This window comes from Varroa jacobsoni, unplaced genomic scaffold, assembly GCF_002532875.2.
Source record: "Varroa jacobsoni isolate VJ856 unplaced genomic scaffold, vjacob_1.0 scaffold_919, whole genome shotgun sequence".
NCBI classification, from domain to species: domain Eukaryota; kingdom Metazoa; phylum Arthropoda; class Arachnida; order Mesostigmata; family Varroidae; genus Varroa; species Varroa jacobsoni.
Window position 1 is genome coordinate 359,752 of NW_019213821.1, and position 20,721 is coordinate 380,472.

General features: G+C 42.0%; 1 protein-coding gene and 1 long non-coding RNA gene across 2 annotated transcripts in view; one reads left to right on the top strand and one right to left on the bottom strand.

Moving 5' to 3' along the window:
* Positions 1–2,452, top strand: part of LOC111264966 (uncharacterized) — a 3,208-nt gene extending 756 nt beyond the window's left edge. Inside the window, exons 2-3 of the long non-coding RNA XR_002683174.2 lie at positions 1,896–1,984; positions 2,305–2,452. This is a non-coding gene — a long non-coding RNA (uncharacterized LOC111264966). The remainder of the gene's footprint in view (positions 1–1,895; positions 1,985–2,304) is intronic.
* Positions 1–20,721, bottom strand: part of LOC111264964 (irregular chiasm C-roughest protein) — a 51,612-nt gene that overhangs the window by 13,220 nt on the left and 17,671 nt on the right. The window contains exons 3-4 of the mRNA XM_086970270.1: positions 18,121–18,264; positions 6,071–6,244 (exon numbers count right to left, since the gene is read on the bottom strand). Coding sequence (XP_086826396.1) covers positions 6,071–6,244; positions 18,121–18,264 — 318 coding nt within the window. The remainder of the gene's footprint in view (positions 1–6,070; positions 6,245–18,120; positions 18,265–20,721) is intronic.

Below are 20,721 nucleotides of genomic sequence, written 5' to 3' on the forward strand. Positions count from 1 at the left end.
CGGCGGAGAATGGCCGTTCAACTCACGCGATAAAAAACAAACCCATTAACCTTCCCAACAGCAGCAGTGTCAGCGGGGCAACCGTTTGTCGTAAGATGAGAACGCAAGAGGGATGCCGCGCGACGCAGATGACTCTATAACTAGTCAAGATCACGTCGCCATATTGATAATAATGATGATCATAATTGTTTAAATTATGAAACAATTTACGTTGATTCGCTGCATTTATATCCATGTAAGCGTTTCGTTGTTGTTGGTGTCCTTGTCGTGGATGTCGTCGTTTCGTATGCTTCTCCTACCTCTCGGCCCCGACGTGCATGCGAATCGGCCTCTGTGGGCATGTCTGTATCGTCTGTATACTGGGTTAAGTCAACGACCTATTCTACCAATAGCACATTCATTTTACACCACTAGTGGCACATTACTTTAACTTGGTAAATTAGGCCAAAAACAAGATGTAAGGCCTTGGGAAAAATGGTTCCAAGACGCAACAAAAAGGTGCGCACTGGCATATACAGTACAATAGCAATGGAAAACCATTACCGTATTTTGGGAGTAATTTAAAATTGAATTTCATATCATATACTGCTTTGCAATAAGGCGTTATCAGAAAATTATTTGCATGAGAATACCCATCATGATCACGAAAACTGAGGTTGCTTACTTATTAAAATCCTATGAGTTCATGTTGACGGGCTTTTGTTAGCAAAACCTACCGATCGCAGAGAAAAAGATCGTTATAGAAAACGCCACAAAAATTATGCAAAGGAGAAATAGTCGCTACCTATTGTTCTCGTGTCCTCTAAATAAGAAACAACCCGAACTACCTATCACGTCATCTATTCTCTAACAGTGTTTGGCTAGTTGATAGAAAACCGTTGATATATATATCTACTAGACAAAAAGTTTACCCTGACAAAATACCCGAAATTGAAATAATGCTGCAGTTCCTTAGCTAAAACTCAACAAAAAACATGACAACTTGGTATATTGGTGATACGTTCATTGTTTGTACGGACTGAATAGGATATTCTCTTTATTTGTCTATTTGTATTGAAATCCGGATACGACATGAACTAGCGGGAAGGTTATGAACGTAAAGAGCAAAAAAAGAAGAATCAGAAGGTGGACGTTGTGGTAATAGAATATCTGCACCCCACGCAGCCCTGCATCGCATTTAGTCATTGAAAGCCGCCAATATTTCCCTATTCGTGAACAATTAAGCCATATTGTTTTAAAGGCGTATGTAGGCATATTAGGCAGTCGTAAGGTTAGTATCGAGATGAACTAGCCAGTCAATTAAGTGTTTTCCAATATGTCAGTACGTCTCGCAATAGAATCTGTAGGAAAAGGCGGGGATGCATTTCAAAATAGTTTTTCCTTTAAAACTAACCTCGTTTTATATAGAGGTAATTCCTGTTACGCGTTAAACAAGTGAGAAAATTTCCCTCAGCATGCTAGGTTATTCTAGGTATACGTTCCTAGCTATTCATAGTACATTCCGTCTAGAATGATCCGAATAGTACAAGATTACAATTCTGAGCGGTGTTTTAACATGTAAATGTTAGCCAGTAAGCAGCAATCAGAAAACCCCCGTCGCTTCTTAATCAAACGCCGGAGCAGGTCAATCCTTGCTCAAATATTCCACGCGTTCGTACGTTGCATGTAACGGCGGTATGTCCAGAGGCCGCGTTACGAGCACTTCGGCTCCATTTATATTGTTTTAACATTAAGTTAGTAGAATTATCTCAAACTAGAGCCAAAGTTTGTGTACTAGGTTATAAAACACGTAGACTAATTTGGTGCGGAAACATTGTCATTGACTTAGGCGCATTTTTTGAAGCGAAACAGAAATATATTTCATTAAGTGTTTCTGCCTATGTCGTCCTTTTTAGATTTTACCCATCAACAAGACGATAGGAGCGCACTTTTCAGATTTCACTCGAAAGTTTATTGGGTTGGAATTTGACAGTATATTACCCAGGTGAGTTGTCGTTTTTGGTCGATTCCAACAAGGATAGGTGGTATTGGCAGTGGTGGCAGTAGTCTATATGGGTTCGTTTAATCCGCGTTATGCAGAACTAAGTCTATAGAAGGCACTCGATACGGTTTTCCCTCATCGTAATCCAGAATGAAACACGGGCGAAATATTTTACCAGACATGTATCACAGAACTTAATCATCGATAAAATAAAAATTTTACACGGTACCTAACCTAACCAAAAATTCAGATAACTTATCTAACTTGCAGAAGTAATTGTTCCTGTGTTCCGTTCAACTTTCTTTAGTCTATTTTGATTACAGTTGATGAGACGTTCGGACTCTACGACTGCCGGTGAAATTCTTCGGAAGATGATGTTCTTAAAAAGCACATCAATGTTTAAATACTTAATAGATGAACAATAAAAATAATAATAACAAGGTCAGACTATCTGCATATACATGGACTGTAAAAAATATGCATACTTATTTATATCTTACGTCAGAGCGTATGCTCGGGACCGCTACCTGAAAGGCCCGACCTGGAAAAACAAACGAACCGCACCTATAAAAAAGTGCTTTCTTCCGTTTTAACAACAGCGGCCTCCGTAGATTTTCCCATCGAACTCAACGATTGTCAGAAAGCCTCTATTCGCGCCGTCGCATCGAACACATCTCTCTAGGTAAGGATATGCGAGAACCTTTGTATAGCACAGTAGATGTCCGTATTCTGTGGTAGCGTCAGAGGTAAAAAAACACCACTGAATTGTGGCGTTTTCTTCTCCGGTAGAAAGGATAATGTTGCGCCCGTGATCCTTCAGCATGACAAGTAACAACGTGTGAAGATGTCACCTACTGTCTCTAGCGGCTTTTGTCACTGTTCTAGAAGATTTTCAGCAGACATTTTTTAACGAATAGCTAGCTAGCTAGCTACCCGTCCTTTGATGCGTTAATCAATCGGTCACAAAATGAAGGCAATGCCAAATCGTATCGATAATTCAATACTATTTCAAACACCTGTCGTCAGCGTTAGGCTAACACCTTTCAAGCTATCGTAATGCTGTGCTAGATACTACAAAGAAGACAGCATGTAGAAAATCTATTATTGAATAGTATCCCGCGCGGCTTACTTCGTATTGATGCTCCTGGCTTAGGACAGGCCTGAACGAAGGCGAAAAAGAAGATGGGAAAAACAATTCGCATAGCCCTTAATACTTATATTTTGGTTTTGTCTAGTGACAAAATGGCAACTTGCAATATCTGCCATATCCTTTATCCATAAAATACAGAACTAAATAGATGCTAGTGCCCTGAGGTGCACCCTTTTTTCCGATTTTACACACCATAATTGACTATGCAACGTGAACGACAGCTAGGACCAATTGATGTTCCCGTTATAGCGCGGTCGTAACATATTTACCAACTAAATTCAGGGATACGTACTGGGTTAAGTTTGGTCCTGAGAATATGCGTACGTTGTTTCGTGGCGACATCTAGCCGTCTCAAGCAATGCATAACGGTTAAAATTCTGGAGATAATACTCGAAACGTCTTTCGACGTTTCGACGCCGACGAAGAGCTAGTGCTTCTTTCCAGAGGTTTAGCTTACTTTAAAGTACTTTCATTTTTGCAGTGCGTATATCTGTGTGGCCCACGGCGTTAATGTCTATAAATAATACATATGCAGATACGTGTACGTTATAATAGAAGGGCAGACTTTGTCGTTTGAGATAGAGCGATATTTCGTTGCAGGTAGGTCACAACCGGGCAGCCAGACAAGCAACCAGGACCAAGCTATCGTCGTTAACAATCGTTTTTACGACATATTCCGTCCCAAGGCACATTCGGGTCTATCAAACGTCACTCCAAGAGTGAGGACCTAAAATAGTCGAATACTTGTTTTCGACAAGTCATCATTTGTAGCCCGTATCGTCGCCGCAATCATCTTCAAATAGGCCCTGTTACCGCAGCAGCTTCACCGTTTCGGTGAGGATATTGACCGACATATGCTGCGAGTTCTAGAAATTCTAGACTACGTACTCGAACCAGTACTAATTGATATTACCTGCATTGTATCCGATGTACAGTGTAATGCCGGAACGGCATGTATTATGTCCGCGGACAACATTAGTGGGCTGAAAATGTTTTGCTGCCCGGTTTCATCACCGCTTACTTCAGCGTCGAGGATCATTCAAAGTAGGCTAGCTAACTAAACGTTGAAACGCGCGATTCGAATTATTACATCAACCAGAGCCACCCGAAACGAAGATAATCTAGTAGAGCGCCGATCTATTTTAGTTTTAGTAAAGCTTTGCTTGTGAACTAAATGACCTTCTAGGGTTGGGGTAGCCTTCATTGGGCCGCCGCCGCTGCAGCCAGATCCTCAATGTTCTGAATGGCCACCGCAAGGTAAACCAATACATCGAACAAAACAGATGTTGAGGGAGTTTATAACGATGCAAAGTTTTGCCCAATCAGTGTCGATTCCGCCTGTCGTGTTCGCAGACCGGGAGCTCGGAGAAACAAAAAACTCTCGGATGAATTACTTCTTGTTTTTCTATTTTAAGTTATCAGAAATGTAACTGAATACAGTGGTTTGACTGTCGACAGATGGCCTATCACGTATCCGATGATAAATAATTGCTAGCATCACCTAGACTGTGAGGGAGTAGTACTTCAGTTACTCAATAGCATACAAAATTCGTCGTTTAGACATTTTGCGGTTCGAGGAGGAACGAAACACAGTAATCATGTAAATATAGGACTTAATGTAATCAAATGAGAGACTTCGTTGAATCATGCTTCGCTTACTAAATAAGTGAGTTCATACGTGAAGGCTGCTCCGACAGACAAGACCTACTCGATTAGCTAGGAAATGGCTTGTAATTTTTGCCGGACCATTCGGAAGAACCATAGTTAACAATATTCAGTTATAAACACTTAGTTATTCATACCAGCCACCTATATATATACACATATATTAACACTTGCTTCCGGTAAAGCTTAGTTTAGCCATCGGCCAAAAAAGAAATTTTCGTATATAACACGTGTTTGACTATGACAAATCCTTCGCTGTAGATATTCGTTTTAACCTACCCAACTATGCTAGTCAGTCCCAGACGGCTCTGAAACTACTGGGATTGTCAATAGTTACAGTTATTAGTACCTCAGACTTATACATAGGTTTCACTACGATAAATAATACGGCCATTTGCAGAACCGAAACTAATGTACGTCTGGATTTGGTGGCCGTATTGAACTGTGACCCAGTCTGCACGACTGACTTACGGGTTACGCTGGTAGAAGACATGTCTTTTATTCATATACATGGTAGTATACAGTTTATTTTACCTATTTAGATCGATATTCGAAGGTTCGGACTTCGAAAGCAGAGTCAGAGAACAACAGACCGAGTAGATTAATATGTAAATTAATCCATAATAACCATATACTACAGAGTCGAGAAATAGATATAATCAAGGTTTTAATCAATTTAAATGATCGATATCAGTAGCTGACCTAAGTAAACCTGCAAAAAAATCGCCTCTCTCTACAAAATTACGGAAATCTCCTTTGCACGATGTCTACGTGACAAAATTGTTTCAATTACTCTGACACGTCTTATCGCTGCGGTCGATAATGAAACGGGATTAAAGCTTCTGACCATTACCGGAGATCCAAGTCTGGCGATTTTACGTCATTCCAAAAAGTCAGCTAACAATAAACAACCGCAAAGAGCCAGCTAAGCTTATAATCGTTGGTGTCATCATCTAATGTTCATTATCAAGGTCTCCTACCACACAAGTTCACCGAATTGATAGTAGTAACTATACTGCACGCAGGACATACTGCCTGATTAAACCTCAGACTCAGGCTGTATTTAACTTCATTGCCGAACGCATTTATCGGCCGCTCCGGTTGAAGTCTCTCCATTAAATCGAAATTCATCTCACCTGCTGCTGTTGTGGCTGTTCTATAAAATGTCTATTAGCTATCGCAACGTGTAAGGCAATGGATGAGCCTCCTTAATGACTGCAGATAAATGTTATTAATATTTTAAAAACACTGTTTTGAATAGGATGCGCACTTACATCGAACTTCCATTGTGATCGTGGCCAACATAGAATCGGTTGTGGCCGGATTGTCTGCCCTGCAGGTTAGGGTCTGGCCGTCGTGTTCCTTTGACGGATGAAATGTCCATGTGAGAAGGGAATTCTCCCGCTTGGAATCGGGTACAGGCTTGATCTCGCGTTTTAGACTAGGACCTGTAATGGAGTCAGGGAAACATAGACACACATACAATACTGTTATGGAACAATTTTAGCCACATAGTGTTTCAGAAGCCATATGTATTTTTTCATTAGGAAACAGTTCGCCTTCGCGAGTTGGTGCTTGAAGGCTGTGTTGATCGCAAATGTTTGTTTTTCCGTCCCATCTATTTCATAGTTGAGCAATGTTCTAGCCTGTTAAAGACGATAAAATCACTATTTACTATTAATTGCGTGCCGATCCGTAACCCTCAGGCAAGGCATAAGCGGCCTATCAAGGCCAGTCACGCAGAGGCAGTTGCAACTAAATTCAGAATGACTGAAGTTATTTATGCCGATGAGTGCATACGCGTAGATTTTTTAAGGGTATCTCTCGGCTTCGCAGATGATTCAGTTTATCTTGGGTTATATACAGATTAAACCTGTCCTGGGAGGCGATGAGGTATCACTACTAGATACAGCGTATGCAGAGATTCGAACGCCAACAGTATCAAAGCCGTATATTATTTTTATCTGCTATTTTTTACATCGAAAGAACTGTATTTCGGTCACCTAGCATGTGTGATTAGCTATGATGAGCAGGGCATTCTTCAGTTTATAAAAGTTGAATCTCGTCTCATCTACGGTACGGCTAATTAACAAAACGATTTCTCAAGCCGTTGGAGCATTCCGTACAATTACTAACGATACCTTATTAAGACAATTATTCCTTCGATTGTTAATTGAGATACGAGATATTCCCAGTTCGGCTATATTGTATAAGCTACCCAAGAACAGAAAGTAAGGATCATTGTACGTATGAAATGCCTTCACACAGCCATCTAATTTCGTAATAGTTAGTATTATAACCTAGTGTGCCTAATTTCTATTAAAGCACACACCTTATATTTCTAAGTACAAAACCATGCCATAGCGTCAAAGCCTATTTCGGAATCGCCCATCGAAGATCGATATCACACGTATAAAACTAAAAATAAGATAAAGACAATTACAAACACTGTTTATTTCCGGTCTAGAAACTATATGTATAAGTTACACATTATTATTTTAGTAAAAAAGTTTTCCTTTCTCTGTAGAGATCGCACTTTTTTTGTGTTTGAAACGAAATCTTATGGAGAAGACATTTCTTATATTTTGACTCTTTGCTTCTTTCAACGATTGTTTTATCTAGTTCTCGTAGCAAGGCTTCTGAAGCCGCTCGCATCGCTCCGAGCCTTTTTAAAGTTGAAATGTATAATTTGCTATATTCTCAGGATAAATTTTGCTGCCTGAGCCTCGTGATTGGCCTTTTATTTGCAGACCTGTATGTATTATAGAATGATGTGAACCTCTAGGCCACTGTTGCATCTTAGATTCTCTTTCGGGGCGCTAATGTCAACACGTCGTTCTGTTTACCGAAAGCCCAGTTAGCTCCTGATAGGCTGAATTTCTGGCCTACTTATCTGGCCTAAATAGGAGCTCGTTGATGACGTTATATCAAGGACGTTATTCTTCATTTCTCCAACAGATATGAACAGCAAGAGACGTGGCATCGGAAGCACGAGCGAGCCTCTTTCGGCAACCGCAATGGCCATGTAAACTGCATCATTAGCCAGCATCGTCCTCAGCTGCGGCGATGACACAAGACTTTAGTCTTGTCAAATACTTTTCGAATAGAAAGCTGCCACGATGCAAGCGAATTCTCTCTCTACTTAGAGGCTTCTCGAAAAAGTTTTTCGCATGTTGCTTATTACTATGTTGTTGTAAGATCGTTGATTCTAGACCTAGGGGTCTGTTTCTCTCTATACCCTAAAACTCTTTTATGCCCTCTCTAGCCGTATCTTCCAGGCCTGACTAACGTTCTGGGTGAAGACTTGTGTTTCTAACTGTTATATCATTGACTCAATGGCTCTCAAGACTCATAGCTCGACAAGTAATGATGCTGTAATTCTAAAGCAAAACCCAGAGCACGTACAGAAGAGACAAGCGATGTCGACCCTTTCTGCCCGAAGTTTCCCTTAAAACTACCCGAAGAGCTTGTCGCAGGTTTGTATTGGATTGCAGCACAGCACTCTTTTGCCGCATATGGAATGCATTACAGAATGTATAATAGCCTTCAGGATCGACAGGTTCGTTTGCAGTCTCGTAAATACAGGCGAGCTTAATATTTGGCTGGGGGTTTGCTAGTTCCCTCACTCTTATGCTTGGTAGCAGGTCTCCAATGACCTGATGGGAACCTGCTTGTACTGCTAGTACCGAAAACGCCATAACTCAACATTTGTCACCACTCAGATGGAGTCTTGGCGTTTCCTGAAACTCTAAAACAATGACTGTATCGCCCGCTACTCGGCTAGGGTTCCATCGTCCGAATGCTCAGATCTTTGTTCGGATTTGAATTTTTTGAGGAAGTGCTAGAGAGACGAGTTCCCGCGGCAAAGAGTGTACGCACGAATCTCGTTGCTGCACTTCTCCAACTAACAAAATAGTTGTTCTCTCCTGAGGCTAAATAGACAAAAGTCTACACTATGGTAGTTAAGTCGAATTCTTCGAGGCCTTTTGAAAATAGACGTTCGTAATTATTTCTCTAGTCGTAATATTAACTAGCAGCTAGGTCCGTGTACTGTGTGCAGTGGCGTTTGCGCCTCCTCGAACGTCATATACCGACAGCGCCGGTGCGAATAGCAGCAGAGTCTTTTTAAAAATGTATTTTCATTGCACCCTTATCCATCGCTTACTTTAGAAGGTCTAGACCACCGTTTGGGCTGTTATTATTATTGGTGGATTTTATTTCGAGTAACTTAAATGTGAGTTTGTTAATTACTGCCATCGACCTTCATGCAAACTGGAAGCACACGAAAAAAACATCCGGAGTAACGCTTCTCCTGCAAGAATCGTCGCTTGCTATCTGCCGCTAGTGGCAGCTATTGGTTGGTATATAAGCTTTGTGCCATTACGGAAATGTAGCTATAAGCTCACTTGGCCTATATGCTTTTTACGATGTGAACGTGCCATGAGCGTGAGACATCTTCGTTTTATCATGTGGTACTACTACCGACTATCTGGCCCCTGGAAATGGATCCTTGCCCAATGCGCGGCTAACATAACCGCGCCTCGCAAACACTTTTGTTCACCAAGGCCAAGTGTATGGTCAACTAAACTTTGCTTCTCGCTCATTCTTCATGTCTAAATAAAACGTATCAAAAAAAAAAGGTTCTCTTTGCAGCGCCGCCAAGCTCACATGTATTTCACTGGTAAGCTAATGGGCGTGTACTGCTCTGTTTATCGGCCGAATTCACAAGCAGATCCAATTCTGAAGATCTACAGGAGCTGATGGTTTTACCATATTATTGACAAATATCCAATCGTGTGCAGGATTGCTACTAGTACTAATCAGACTGTTAACTGGAATTATTCTCCTAGCCTTGTAACCCCTCGAGCTTTGGTGTTATCCATCCATAAAGAGCTTTCATTACAGAGACGGTCCTATCTAAGTTACTGTGCCTTGTACCTTCACCCCGTCGCCGCAGCAACGCATATGTAGAGCAGCTAAGTGTATCGACCGCTTGCGGTGTGGGGCATCGGGTGGCCGAGCACTGCAGGGTGCAGGAAAGGGGTGAGAAGAGGACTAGATAGGGATATACAGTGTTGGGGTATGCTTGGCCCAATCTATTAGATGACCAACATCTGGTGTTGACAAGGCATCATCGCTTCTAGTTGTCAACGAATGCAACAACATGGTTGTTAAGTTCATGACATGGTGGATGACAGGTTTGTCCACCTACCTATCCCGCAGACTGTTCCCTCGTTTTCCGAATATTACCAAGTACCAGGTCATTGCAGGCAGACACACAGATTGAAAGCGGGTAGAAGCAATGTACCGGTGACGATCTAGCGTTCTGCACTAAGCAGCCAGACTGAGCGTTTACGTAAAGCAAAACATGCCGCACCACTGAGCTGCAATGGGCTATATCAACAGCCGCGTCGCTTGCCGCGGCAAGCGCCATCGAATACACACCAATTTTGTCGTTCTTCTTGCTTTCCTTATCGTTCTTTTATCTTTTCCTGTGGTGGCTGTACGGGAAGTTTGTGTATGTACAATAAACGATGGTTGATGAACAGCCAGTGAGGGAGTACATATCGACTAACCTTCCCTGGCATCAGAAGCGCAATGTACGTCTGCATCGCTACAAGACCGCCGCCGTGTTTCTGCAATGCTCGAACTAACGTACGCTATTTTGGGTTAAGCGGCATTGGTCGTGCCCAGCGGGAGTAGCTACCGTCGCCGCCGCAGGAACGTACGGAAGCTCTCTCGCTCTAAATAGACTAACTTGCTAACAACAAGTCAGCTGACTATAGGATCAACAGATAAGCGAGCGTAGTTGATAGCCCCACTAGCTGAGCCGGCGCAGGGTACGGATGGTCGGCAAAATACAGGCGCTCCAAACTGCAGCCGACGGTTGAAGGCAACATCGTTTTAGGGGATACAAGGTAAGCCCAAGGCGTGGAGACAGGCGTGGGGTAGAGGGACTGAAGACAACGAGTAGCGATAGTCCATATAAGGGGCTGTTCAGGTAACGTCATAAATATTTTGTTGTTCACTGCTCCATCAATTAGGTGCATTGTTGACAGGACCGGCAAACCGTTATAGAGGCAATATTCGAACCAATAGGTATAATAATAGTAGTAGTGGTAATAGTAGCAGGTAACACAATAGCCTGGAGTACTATCTTTGGTAATCCATCGTCTTGACATGCGGTGCTTGAGAGAGTATCATTTCCTTTTACTATTTGGTTGGCTATTTTTCCTTTTACCATTTGGTTGTCTGTAAATATACTTTCCAAAACTGCGTATCAGTAGACGTTTCATTCAGGTCCGTCAGGTGTTCATCTCGTAGCGCCATCGTTTTATAATCGCCAGTTCCGTCTAGTCGTAGCACCGTAGCTTCGACTGTGGTATCTCCAACTATCTGCTGTTACGGAAAAGGATTCCAATATAACGTGTCTAGTTGGCGGGCCTAGGCTAAATGCAGAATAGTAGAATATATGTAAATATGTCGATACGGCAAATGTACATTGTCGGCTCACATATTATAAAGTATGATTTGTGCCTCAGTCGTAAGTATAATGTAGCTATTTGTTATACACACAATTACCTACTTGTTCCTAGTCGTAAGCATCGGATGGTTGAGGGCCTTTATTGCGCACTGTGTCCTGTATTCATTTTGTAGTAAATATTTATTCTTTTTTCTACGGGCGGCGAATTCGTCGTCAGTAAAATAAACCATCATCCATGACCAACATGGATGCAGAAGCGATCGTGTAGAATTCTATTTTATATTTTCAAGATGAATGATGATAAGCACCGGCTTAATCTGCGAAGCAGACGAGAAAACGCGCAGACGCTTCAAACGATGAGACAGCTTGTTGTGCATACAACTCAGCACGATCGGCCCGTGCTCTCAGGTCGCCCATCTTCATTTCCACTCTTTCTTAACCCTTTTCTTGCCGCTGCCTGCAGCTGTGTTTCCTAAATGGCTTACACAACCTCCTAGTGATCCAACTCTGCTTTTCTAGTTACTAATACCAACAAACTGGGCGCTATTACTGCTTAATATTGTCTATAGACGGCACCGCATCTACCATATACAACAAGATGAAGCAGAAAAAGAAAAAGAGGAGAGTATAGAAAGGACTGGCTTCGTGCATTTACGGGTCTAGTGGTGATTATGTGCCGCCAATCTTTATGTCTGTCTTGGTCTTTCCTGCGCAGTGTTCTTTCTTTTAGATAGTGCCTGTATTGCTCCTGTAGTGACATTGTGGTAGCTGCCATACCATGGTAGTATGTGGCGGGTGTAGTGCTGCTTAATTAAGCGTGGTGGCTGCGATGGCCAAGCATCTGTGCGCGAACATCATTAATAACTTGCTCATTACGCGACGAAAACGCGCGCGCGGACGCCTTGTTGGCTTCTGATGAACCCGACCATTCCGTACTTGCCATAGCTCTAATGCTTAAATCGGTATAGAGTGAATGTAATGCCGTGCAACCAGATAGGCGGGATAGCCGATAGGGACCAGATAGGGATCGTCCCGGTGCCCCACCTCGAAGACTCATGTCGCCTAGGTTTGCGTCATATCGCGTAGCGCTGGAGCAAAGTTACAAAAACCAAAAAGTAGCTCATTCTCGGCCGACCCTAGCATACAATTACTATGACTGTAGTTTGTACTTCTGCCTTTACTATTCAGCCACAAGGTCAGTACCTAGGAGTACGATAGAGTCGAGTTCACCGATTTAACTCATGAAACCCGCAAACCCGTTCGGTGTTTGCGAGAGTTCGGAATGACAGCAACACCTAATTTCTTTACTGAGACAGTGACAACATACACAAGAATTTGGGGCAAGGCACTGGGAAATCGAAGACAGGGGAACAAGTTGGACAATTTCACTAATTTCACAATTTCACGTAAAGTGGAACCCGAAAAAAAAACAACAGCAAAGGGAAAAAATCTGCAAGTTCAAAGTTTCAACCGTAATACCGAAGCAACAGGGTCTCTTAGCCCCTATACTATACTTGGTTAGAAAATTGATGCAATTAGCGAATGCTGTAAACTCTACGACGAGGGGCTTTAATGCACGTAAAGTGTGTTTTCTAACTTAATTTCAGTGTGATTTTTTGATTATACTGAGTACCATAATGTTAAGGTAGACAAAGGTTCATAATATATATATATATATAGGAAAAAGCGTTATCCAATGCAGGATTTGGTTTGCTTGTCAAATTGTAAAGATGCATGACTTGAGCCTGTAAAGTACCATATAGATTGTAACACATAGATCTAGCATGACCATCAAAAGCTATTTCTCAGTCACATGGCCTAATAAGTACTCGCTAGTTTTCAAAAAACTAAAAAAAATTTCAAAAACTCAAGGAAAATGCTTATTTTCTAAAAAAATATTATCTGTGCAGTTGAACTTTGAGAAAAAAAGTGCAAAAGCATTTATTTGGATAATATTTTTCTTCCTTTTTGGTAGTCTGGTAAAGCCGGTAGCTATGTTTATTACGACATAATAAGAAGTACCGCAGATTCGTCTTCAAAGTTAAGGGACGTAGTAAACCTTTATCTGCGTGTTCTAGGTCTATAGTCGTTGTCGAAAAAGTCATACGGCCATGTTTGCTGGAGTTGTATGGCTACTAAGTAGAAAGAACATACCTCATAGCTTCCATAATGGTGTAGAATTTCCAAAATGGGAAATTCTAATAAGACATTAATAAGACTAATAAGGCAGGCCGAGCGCCAGGCAAGGACTATAGGGGTAGTACTGTACCTGCTGACCGTGTGTATATGTGCTCTTCCTCCCCATTTTTCTATTTGTTTGTATATCGCTGATCCTTGCTAGATTGTTGTCCATCCCCGTTATTGTCGACGACAACGATTTCTGAGCAGCGTGAAAAAGATCCGGAAAACCCAGTTTGTTGTTAACCTTCCCAAGGAATAAACGAGCTCTCCTTTCCTTCCTTTTCCCTGTCGATGCGTAGAGGACGCCCCTCATGTTGCAGCACCGTTTCAAAAAAACCGTCATTGCCATCGATTGCACATTAATTTCATTCTGGAATTTTGGGGTGCTAGGCACTATGCTCCTGGCTACACTCTGCAATTTTGTGCGGGCCTATTTTCGATCCCGCCTTCATTCGTACTTGGCGCCCACACGCACCATTATGCTTTAGCCATTGACAATTTTAGCTTTGGTGTTTGGCTATCCAGCTAGGGAGGTACGAACTAGCGAAACCCGTCGTAGCCGTATTCTACTAGCAACGACAAGTAAACGCTTTTTTCTAATTTAACTAACCTATCTTACTAGGTACACCGGGACTAGGCTAGAGACACGGCCAATCGCGCCTCAGAGATGATTTGGCATGACGATAGCATTTTAGAGTTGGAAATTGCCCTATGCCTTAAACACAGCAATCGATGGCAATGTCTCAACCACAACAAAGATCCGAAACGAATCTACCGATCGGTCTAATAGGGGGGACACTGCTGTGGCCAGTCTAAGATTTGCCGGAGTATAACCTAGAAATGAGTCTGCGTATAGAATGTATATCTGAGAATTGCAGTGTTATTGTACTGAACGCGAAATTAGTTACCAAACAGGGACGTACTGTCGCTGGTACTCAACCATGTTATAGCACGTATACGCAGGCAGACCACGAACGAAACCCTTGTCGCTGCTTTTTCAAGTTTCTGTTTTAACGTACTTAATAGCACTAGCATTAACGTATGGCAGCCGTTACCCGTTGAAGTTATGGATATATGATTTCTAGCCCAATCTATTTTGAGAACTCTATAATAAACCTTATAAGAATATTTAACTTGTGCATAATTCATAGAGCAGAGCTGCAGCGATCAAAGGTAACGTCGTATGAACGACTTATCAGCAAAGGTAGCTAGAGCTCTTCTAGTTAGGATTCATATCAGCCAAGGCTGAGGGCATGGCAAAAATCACGATTGAAATAGGTACAAAACTCTGACAGCAAGGGAATAGCTGAGGTAATGCAGGCATTCAGACGTAGTAACTACAATATGCCTCATGCATACAGGACCATAAGAACAGCACATTGAAGAAATGGACACACGACAAAACAGATGAATCTATACAATATAATAGATCAGCAGACGGCACCGAGAAATAGAAGGTAGAGAAAGGCAGAAAGAACTAATTCGTTTGCAAAGCAGGTCATCGACTTAGCATTTGAGAGGACGTTATGCCTTGCTTAGGTCCATTCTCGCATCGCTGTCCACATGTGCTGCGCTATCTAGGCCCCGTGTTTCGTGTCGATTCTGCTTGTCACTTGCTTATCCATCTGTTTGTCCGCTTAAGTGGAATGATCACCAGATGGCGACTCTGCGCAAATGCGACCTCACGACGCTTTTGTATGCAGACGGCAGCGGCGCTGAAATCGACTACTGGCGATGGGCACGTTACGCAGTATAGCCTATATTGGAGAAATGCCGCGTCTAAAGCGCAAGCAAAGAAGGACCAATTCACCGCTCTCCGTTCATAGTCTGTCAGTATCATGACAGCGACTCCACATGGAAGCATTATGGCTCTAAAGAGATATCTGGGAGACAGAGCAGATGATCCAAAAGTTCGCACGCAAGCTGGAGTCTGAAATATTGGCTGCTGGCCACCTCGAACATCAGCTCCATCGTCTTACAGACATCGCGATACCAACCATTGTCAATTCCCACATTTAGAGCTGAATTTTGTACTCGCCAATTTTGTTGAGCGACTACAAATGCTTGCGATTTGGATCGGTATAGTGGATGGCGTATGAGTACCAAAAGTAAAATAACCGAGATTTATAAAAGCATATGAGACTATTTTTCTCTGCTTTACCTGTTTTGTTGATTTTTGGCGTAATATCTCCTGTTATTTCGAATCCTAATTTCATATATATGTGTGTGTACAATCGCGTGTGATTTTAGTCGATGTGACATTATTTTAATTTGCACGGTTCTCTTACGGCTGTATAAAGGAGACTCTCTGAGCGTTTGCCTCAGCACACATTTACCAAGTAAATTATCTGGGCAGCAATTATTAGAACATTAATCATATACCGAGTGGACTATTTGGGTGGGCTGATAGCGGTTTACAGGGTTAGTTGGTTGCCGTGTAAATACGGTTACGGGGCTACCAAAGGGTGCTACCGACGAAACTAAAAATCTGGTAGTTAGCCACCGATGCTGTACTGAGATCGGATGGAAAGATCACAAAGAGGTCATTCGATTCCATGGTTCCCGCCGGGCGAGTTTGTATGACGTTGCCGAGATGCGAGATTGGTGCCTCTCCTTGACGTTTCTCGTAGCGTATCTCTCTTTTTAGTTCGTCCTTTTGCCATTGCTGCCGTCGTCATCATCATCACTGTCTTGTCACGGACGACGCCACGAACCCTGTTCTATTCCGGACCAACCACTCGTGTGGTCAGAGCCGAAGCCAAAAAGGATCCACCCTAAGGACACTATGCCCACAGAATACGCCTATGCTGTTGAAGAGCTCCTGGCATATTCATCCACTAATAATTACGTTGGCTTTCGCATATTAGCGTCAGCTTATCCGATGATGTTAATGGCAACGGATCCTGCTCCCAGGACTCCAGTCCGGCAGCATACGTTTTCTCACAATGTTTATGTAACCTTCGTTCGTTATACTCCGAACGAATTTCGTCCTTTGACCCCAGTTGTACTCGATCCTGGAATAGGATAGTGCATTTGTTCCTGGTTTATCTAACAGGCGGAAGCCTACTGATGTAGACTGCGAGCTAGCCTTTAACTAAGAAAATTTCTTATTATATACACGACGTATTTTGACACTTACATGTTCTATGGTTAGTAGAGTACAACTAATCTAAAAGCATTGCGGGACACGGGGGAGTGCTGCCCTATTAAATCAACACAGTAAAATGCTATAGTGCAATTTTACCTGCCTTCCATACGCAATCTCTGATCCATATTTAGAATAACTTATTATCCTAAGCGGGCCTGCTTTCGTTCTCAATAAACGACACACATTTCGGTTTTGCTTTCACTCATGATTTCCAAAGGTGTGCGTTTCTCGAAAATAACCATCATACAATTCGACACTCGTAATAATAAGTGAAAGTCGATCGTGTCCCCAGATTCAACATGTCAGACTGGGTCGGGCGAGATTTGACAGTCGGCTCAGCGGACGATGACGCAAGCTGGCATCAACCCATCACGGAATCAGGACGACTTATAAGTTACTGAATGAATTTAAGTCGAAATAAAAGGCTAACCTTGGCTATTACGTTTGGCAACTCAGAGCAAAGCCTAAAAGAATAGACATTGCGGAATTCATTCATTACCCAACTAAGTTACATGTGAAAACCAAACTTAATTATCTTAAAATGAGCCAATCATTGTTTCTAATAAGGCTATATTGGCAACTAGAGTTTTTACGAAGTTGACGTAGAGGTTTTGTAAAAGGAACGTTTGGCAATAGCGTCTTGCAATAGAGCTTATTCTTATGTGTGATGAGTCTGCTTCACCTCAACGGCTTGTTCAGTATAACGTGATGTCTTCATTACATTATTATTTAGCTGATTCTGCTTATCCGTTTAATATTTGATCGATACCTCCAGGCCGTGTAGTGCATTGAGTACTTTAAATGCTTTCTTTTCTTAGCTAAGATTTGGGCTAGTGACACAGAAGCTTTGTTCTATTCTCCTGCTGGCGCTTATGTAGGCCTACGTCGAAACCGAACAAGTTTCTCTAACCTGGATGTTGTCATAAGTTTTAACAAGATGATTCCACGACAGTTCTACTTTCATAGACCAAGGCCAATTCTCTAAATCTACTGGTGAACTTAAATTGAAGTTTGATTCACCTACTCGTTTTTCCTTCATCCTCCTCCATTCATGCCTCCTTCATCCTTTAACACAAGCACCAAATACGTAGAAGCTCTATAAGCGGACACTGTAACTGCTTAGTTTAGACTGCATTATATGAAGTCTACATTAATTAGTCTAAATTAGAGTTACTTTGGCAGCGGACTCAAACTGTCGAACCCCAGAGAAAATGTCACTCACAAATCAAGCTTTACCGTTTGACGAGACCGTCTATTCTGGTGTACTGTTTGAGGAACACATCGTTATATATATATATATAGTCGTTTCTATGTTGGCCAGGAGCGAAAGATTGATATTTTTATGCAAATCCGTTTAAATGCATTGTGACGCGAGGTAGGAAGATGCAGTGAACGCGAGAGAGAGTAAAGAGATGATGTCGTTACGTGTAGGGGTTTAAATAAAGTCTGTTAAAATGCTGTATCTGCTATGCGCTTGTGGTATCTAAAGTATTGTTGCTCGCATTCAGTACCTTCGACGCGATTGCCTAGTCCATCGAACCAGGTGAGGTCCGCCGCAGGTTTCCCCCCGTCTGAACGACACAGAAGCTCGACCCTCATCCCTGCCGTGGTGGTCATATGGCCCGGTGGATAAATGCGTGGAGGTTCAGGAGCCACTGAAAAGGTGTACAGAATTGCAGAGACAAAAATGTTAGGTTTGTTCTCGTTCTTAAAGTTATTATACGCTCCGTAAGACTATAGCAGTGTATATGAATATGCAGAAGTTTTATATAAATACTTGATAGAATACTTTGTACCTAGTTGAAAGGGTATGGAAAGGACATTTATACGTTCTAGAGTGCAATGCAGAGCCCTATATTCTATAGAAATGCTAAATACATAGCATCTTTTCGTTTTTTGGAGCTAGCCGAAGCCCTTCGAACCTATTTCTGAGTATACTACAATTGTTGTTTAAAGCACCAGAGCACAATAAGCAGCAGAAGATGGCTATAACTAGCATATCGTTTAACGGCATTCTTGATACGACGTCTTCACTTACAGTGAAGTATGGTAAGACAAGTGCTAGACGTTTATTGCTTGAGTGTAATCTACAAAATTGTCGAACTTCGAGCAAATTACGAAGTTTATGACAATCATACTTAACATAGTTAATCTAGTATGATTTCCTGTTGTTTACAGTTAGTAGGTTAGTGGCCGCAAGCAAGAGACAGCACTGCTTTGTTTAGGTCTACGGAGATAGGGAGCGTTTCAACGGTAAAAATTTCCGCTTGAAATCCGCTTGGGACGGTTAGTGACATGTAAACTGTTGTACAGGTGTACGGAAAACGAAGATTTTGAAATATGTATCGTGTACCAAAAAATTAATCGTAAAGCGACACGAGTGTCTCCTTTTCTTCATAAGTCTCGTTAGCGCACTAGCTAATAATCTAGTGAACATATGTTGAACGACCACCTAGTATAGCTTGTTATGAATATTGTGCTCCCGTATAGAATCTAGTTAGTAAAAGTAAAAACAATCATCAAGCTTGAGTTGCTCATACACGATTGGTGCTGGAATAGTTAACAGCAAACATTATGTCTTCTGAAATTTACAGCTTTCGATACCCCTGGCCACCCCACAGCAGCGGATATAGTTTTAGTTGAAAAGCAGTTTTAAATGGGGAAAATAGATTATTCATAGCTAAGACACACAATTACACGAATGCATCTGAGGATGCGTAGATATACTTTGAAGCTATCTCTCCTGCTGAATCTCTCCAACAAAGTTAGTAAGCGGCGACAAATCCTAATCGTTTAACGGTAGTTACATTAATGAACGATAATCAAAATAATAATAAAGAAACTAATAATACTAAACACAATAATAAAGGTTCTGTTAAAGGGCACAGGATGATATGTAATACTACGGATAACGTTGTCCAAGGGCACTGGTCCTTCTGGACAGCATTCAAAATCTGGGGACACTTGGTTTTACCCCCCAAACCTTTCAACTAAGCCTAGAATCTCATGCGTTTTTGAGCCCGATGCTGCACTGTACCGGACAGGGGGTCGTATAACCAAGAAAGCCCACTTTATCGTTTTATCCTCACTCGCTGCAAGCGGTCAGGGCGAAAAGCAGATTCGGGATGGAGCGAAAGGGAAGTGTCAAGCTGAATTCGAACTTGAAAATTTGTCGGGGCTCGGAGGCTAGGTCGTTTGGGTCATGAAATTGTTAGCCGAGAAACTGTAATAATTCGGTGTCATTTGAGATGTTATTTGAGGGATTTTTTCTTGTTCCTAAAAAATCTGTTCGCTCGACAGTTTTAGGCCGGGTTAGACCGCCGGGCTAACGGCACAGTCTCATTGAGACTGGCATTGACCGATGATTGCAGCGGTCGGACTGCTCCTGTTTTCTTGTTGGCTGTCCGCTGTTATTGAAAGACAGACAGAAATTACAACGACAAAAAAGAGATTAATACACATTGGCGTTGAACAGTGGCGCTGTTTTCGAAATCCCGCCTTGTTTCAGGGGTTAGCGCTTGTGACAGACATTGCAAGCGGCAATATAATGTGTTCTTTCATCACGATTACACTAATATAAATAGACATATACAGCTTGAAAGAACTATATTATCTCATTGATCGTTCCATAAACGTGAAATATATTTGACGACATATCTTTCACAGCCATTCCCAGATTTTTTCGGGTTGCAACATGCAGCCTGCTCAAAATACCTTGCTGGGACGTTGGGTACAATCATTCATACAAATGAATATATCCATTAGTGTCTCTAACTATCCTTGTCATGCTTGTTGGTTTGAATCGGATGTGCGTACGCGATTTTAGTCATCGCTACCGTCATCGACTGAATCGTCGAAGCAAGGACCATGCGTCTCACTGTGCAGTTGCAACCTATAGAAATATTTTGGCCGTGTTCTTACAAAAGTCTAGCTTCACTCTGCTAATGGAGTGTCGGGTCGTCGACAGCAACGACTATAGCGTGGAATTACTAAACGACTTTACGAGTAGCTTGTGTTGTTGCCTCGACAAAGCAGCTTTACCTCAAACGGGTTCCGAACAACGTACAGCGTATAGTAGATCCAATACGAACTGTTTGAACAACGATATCCTG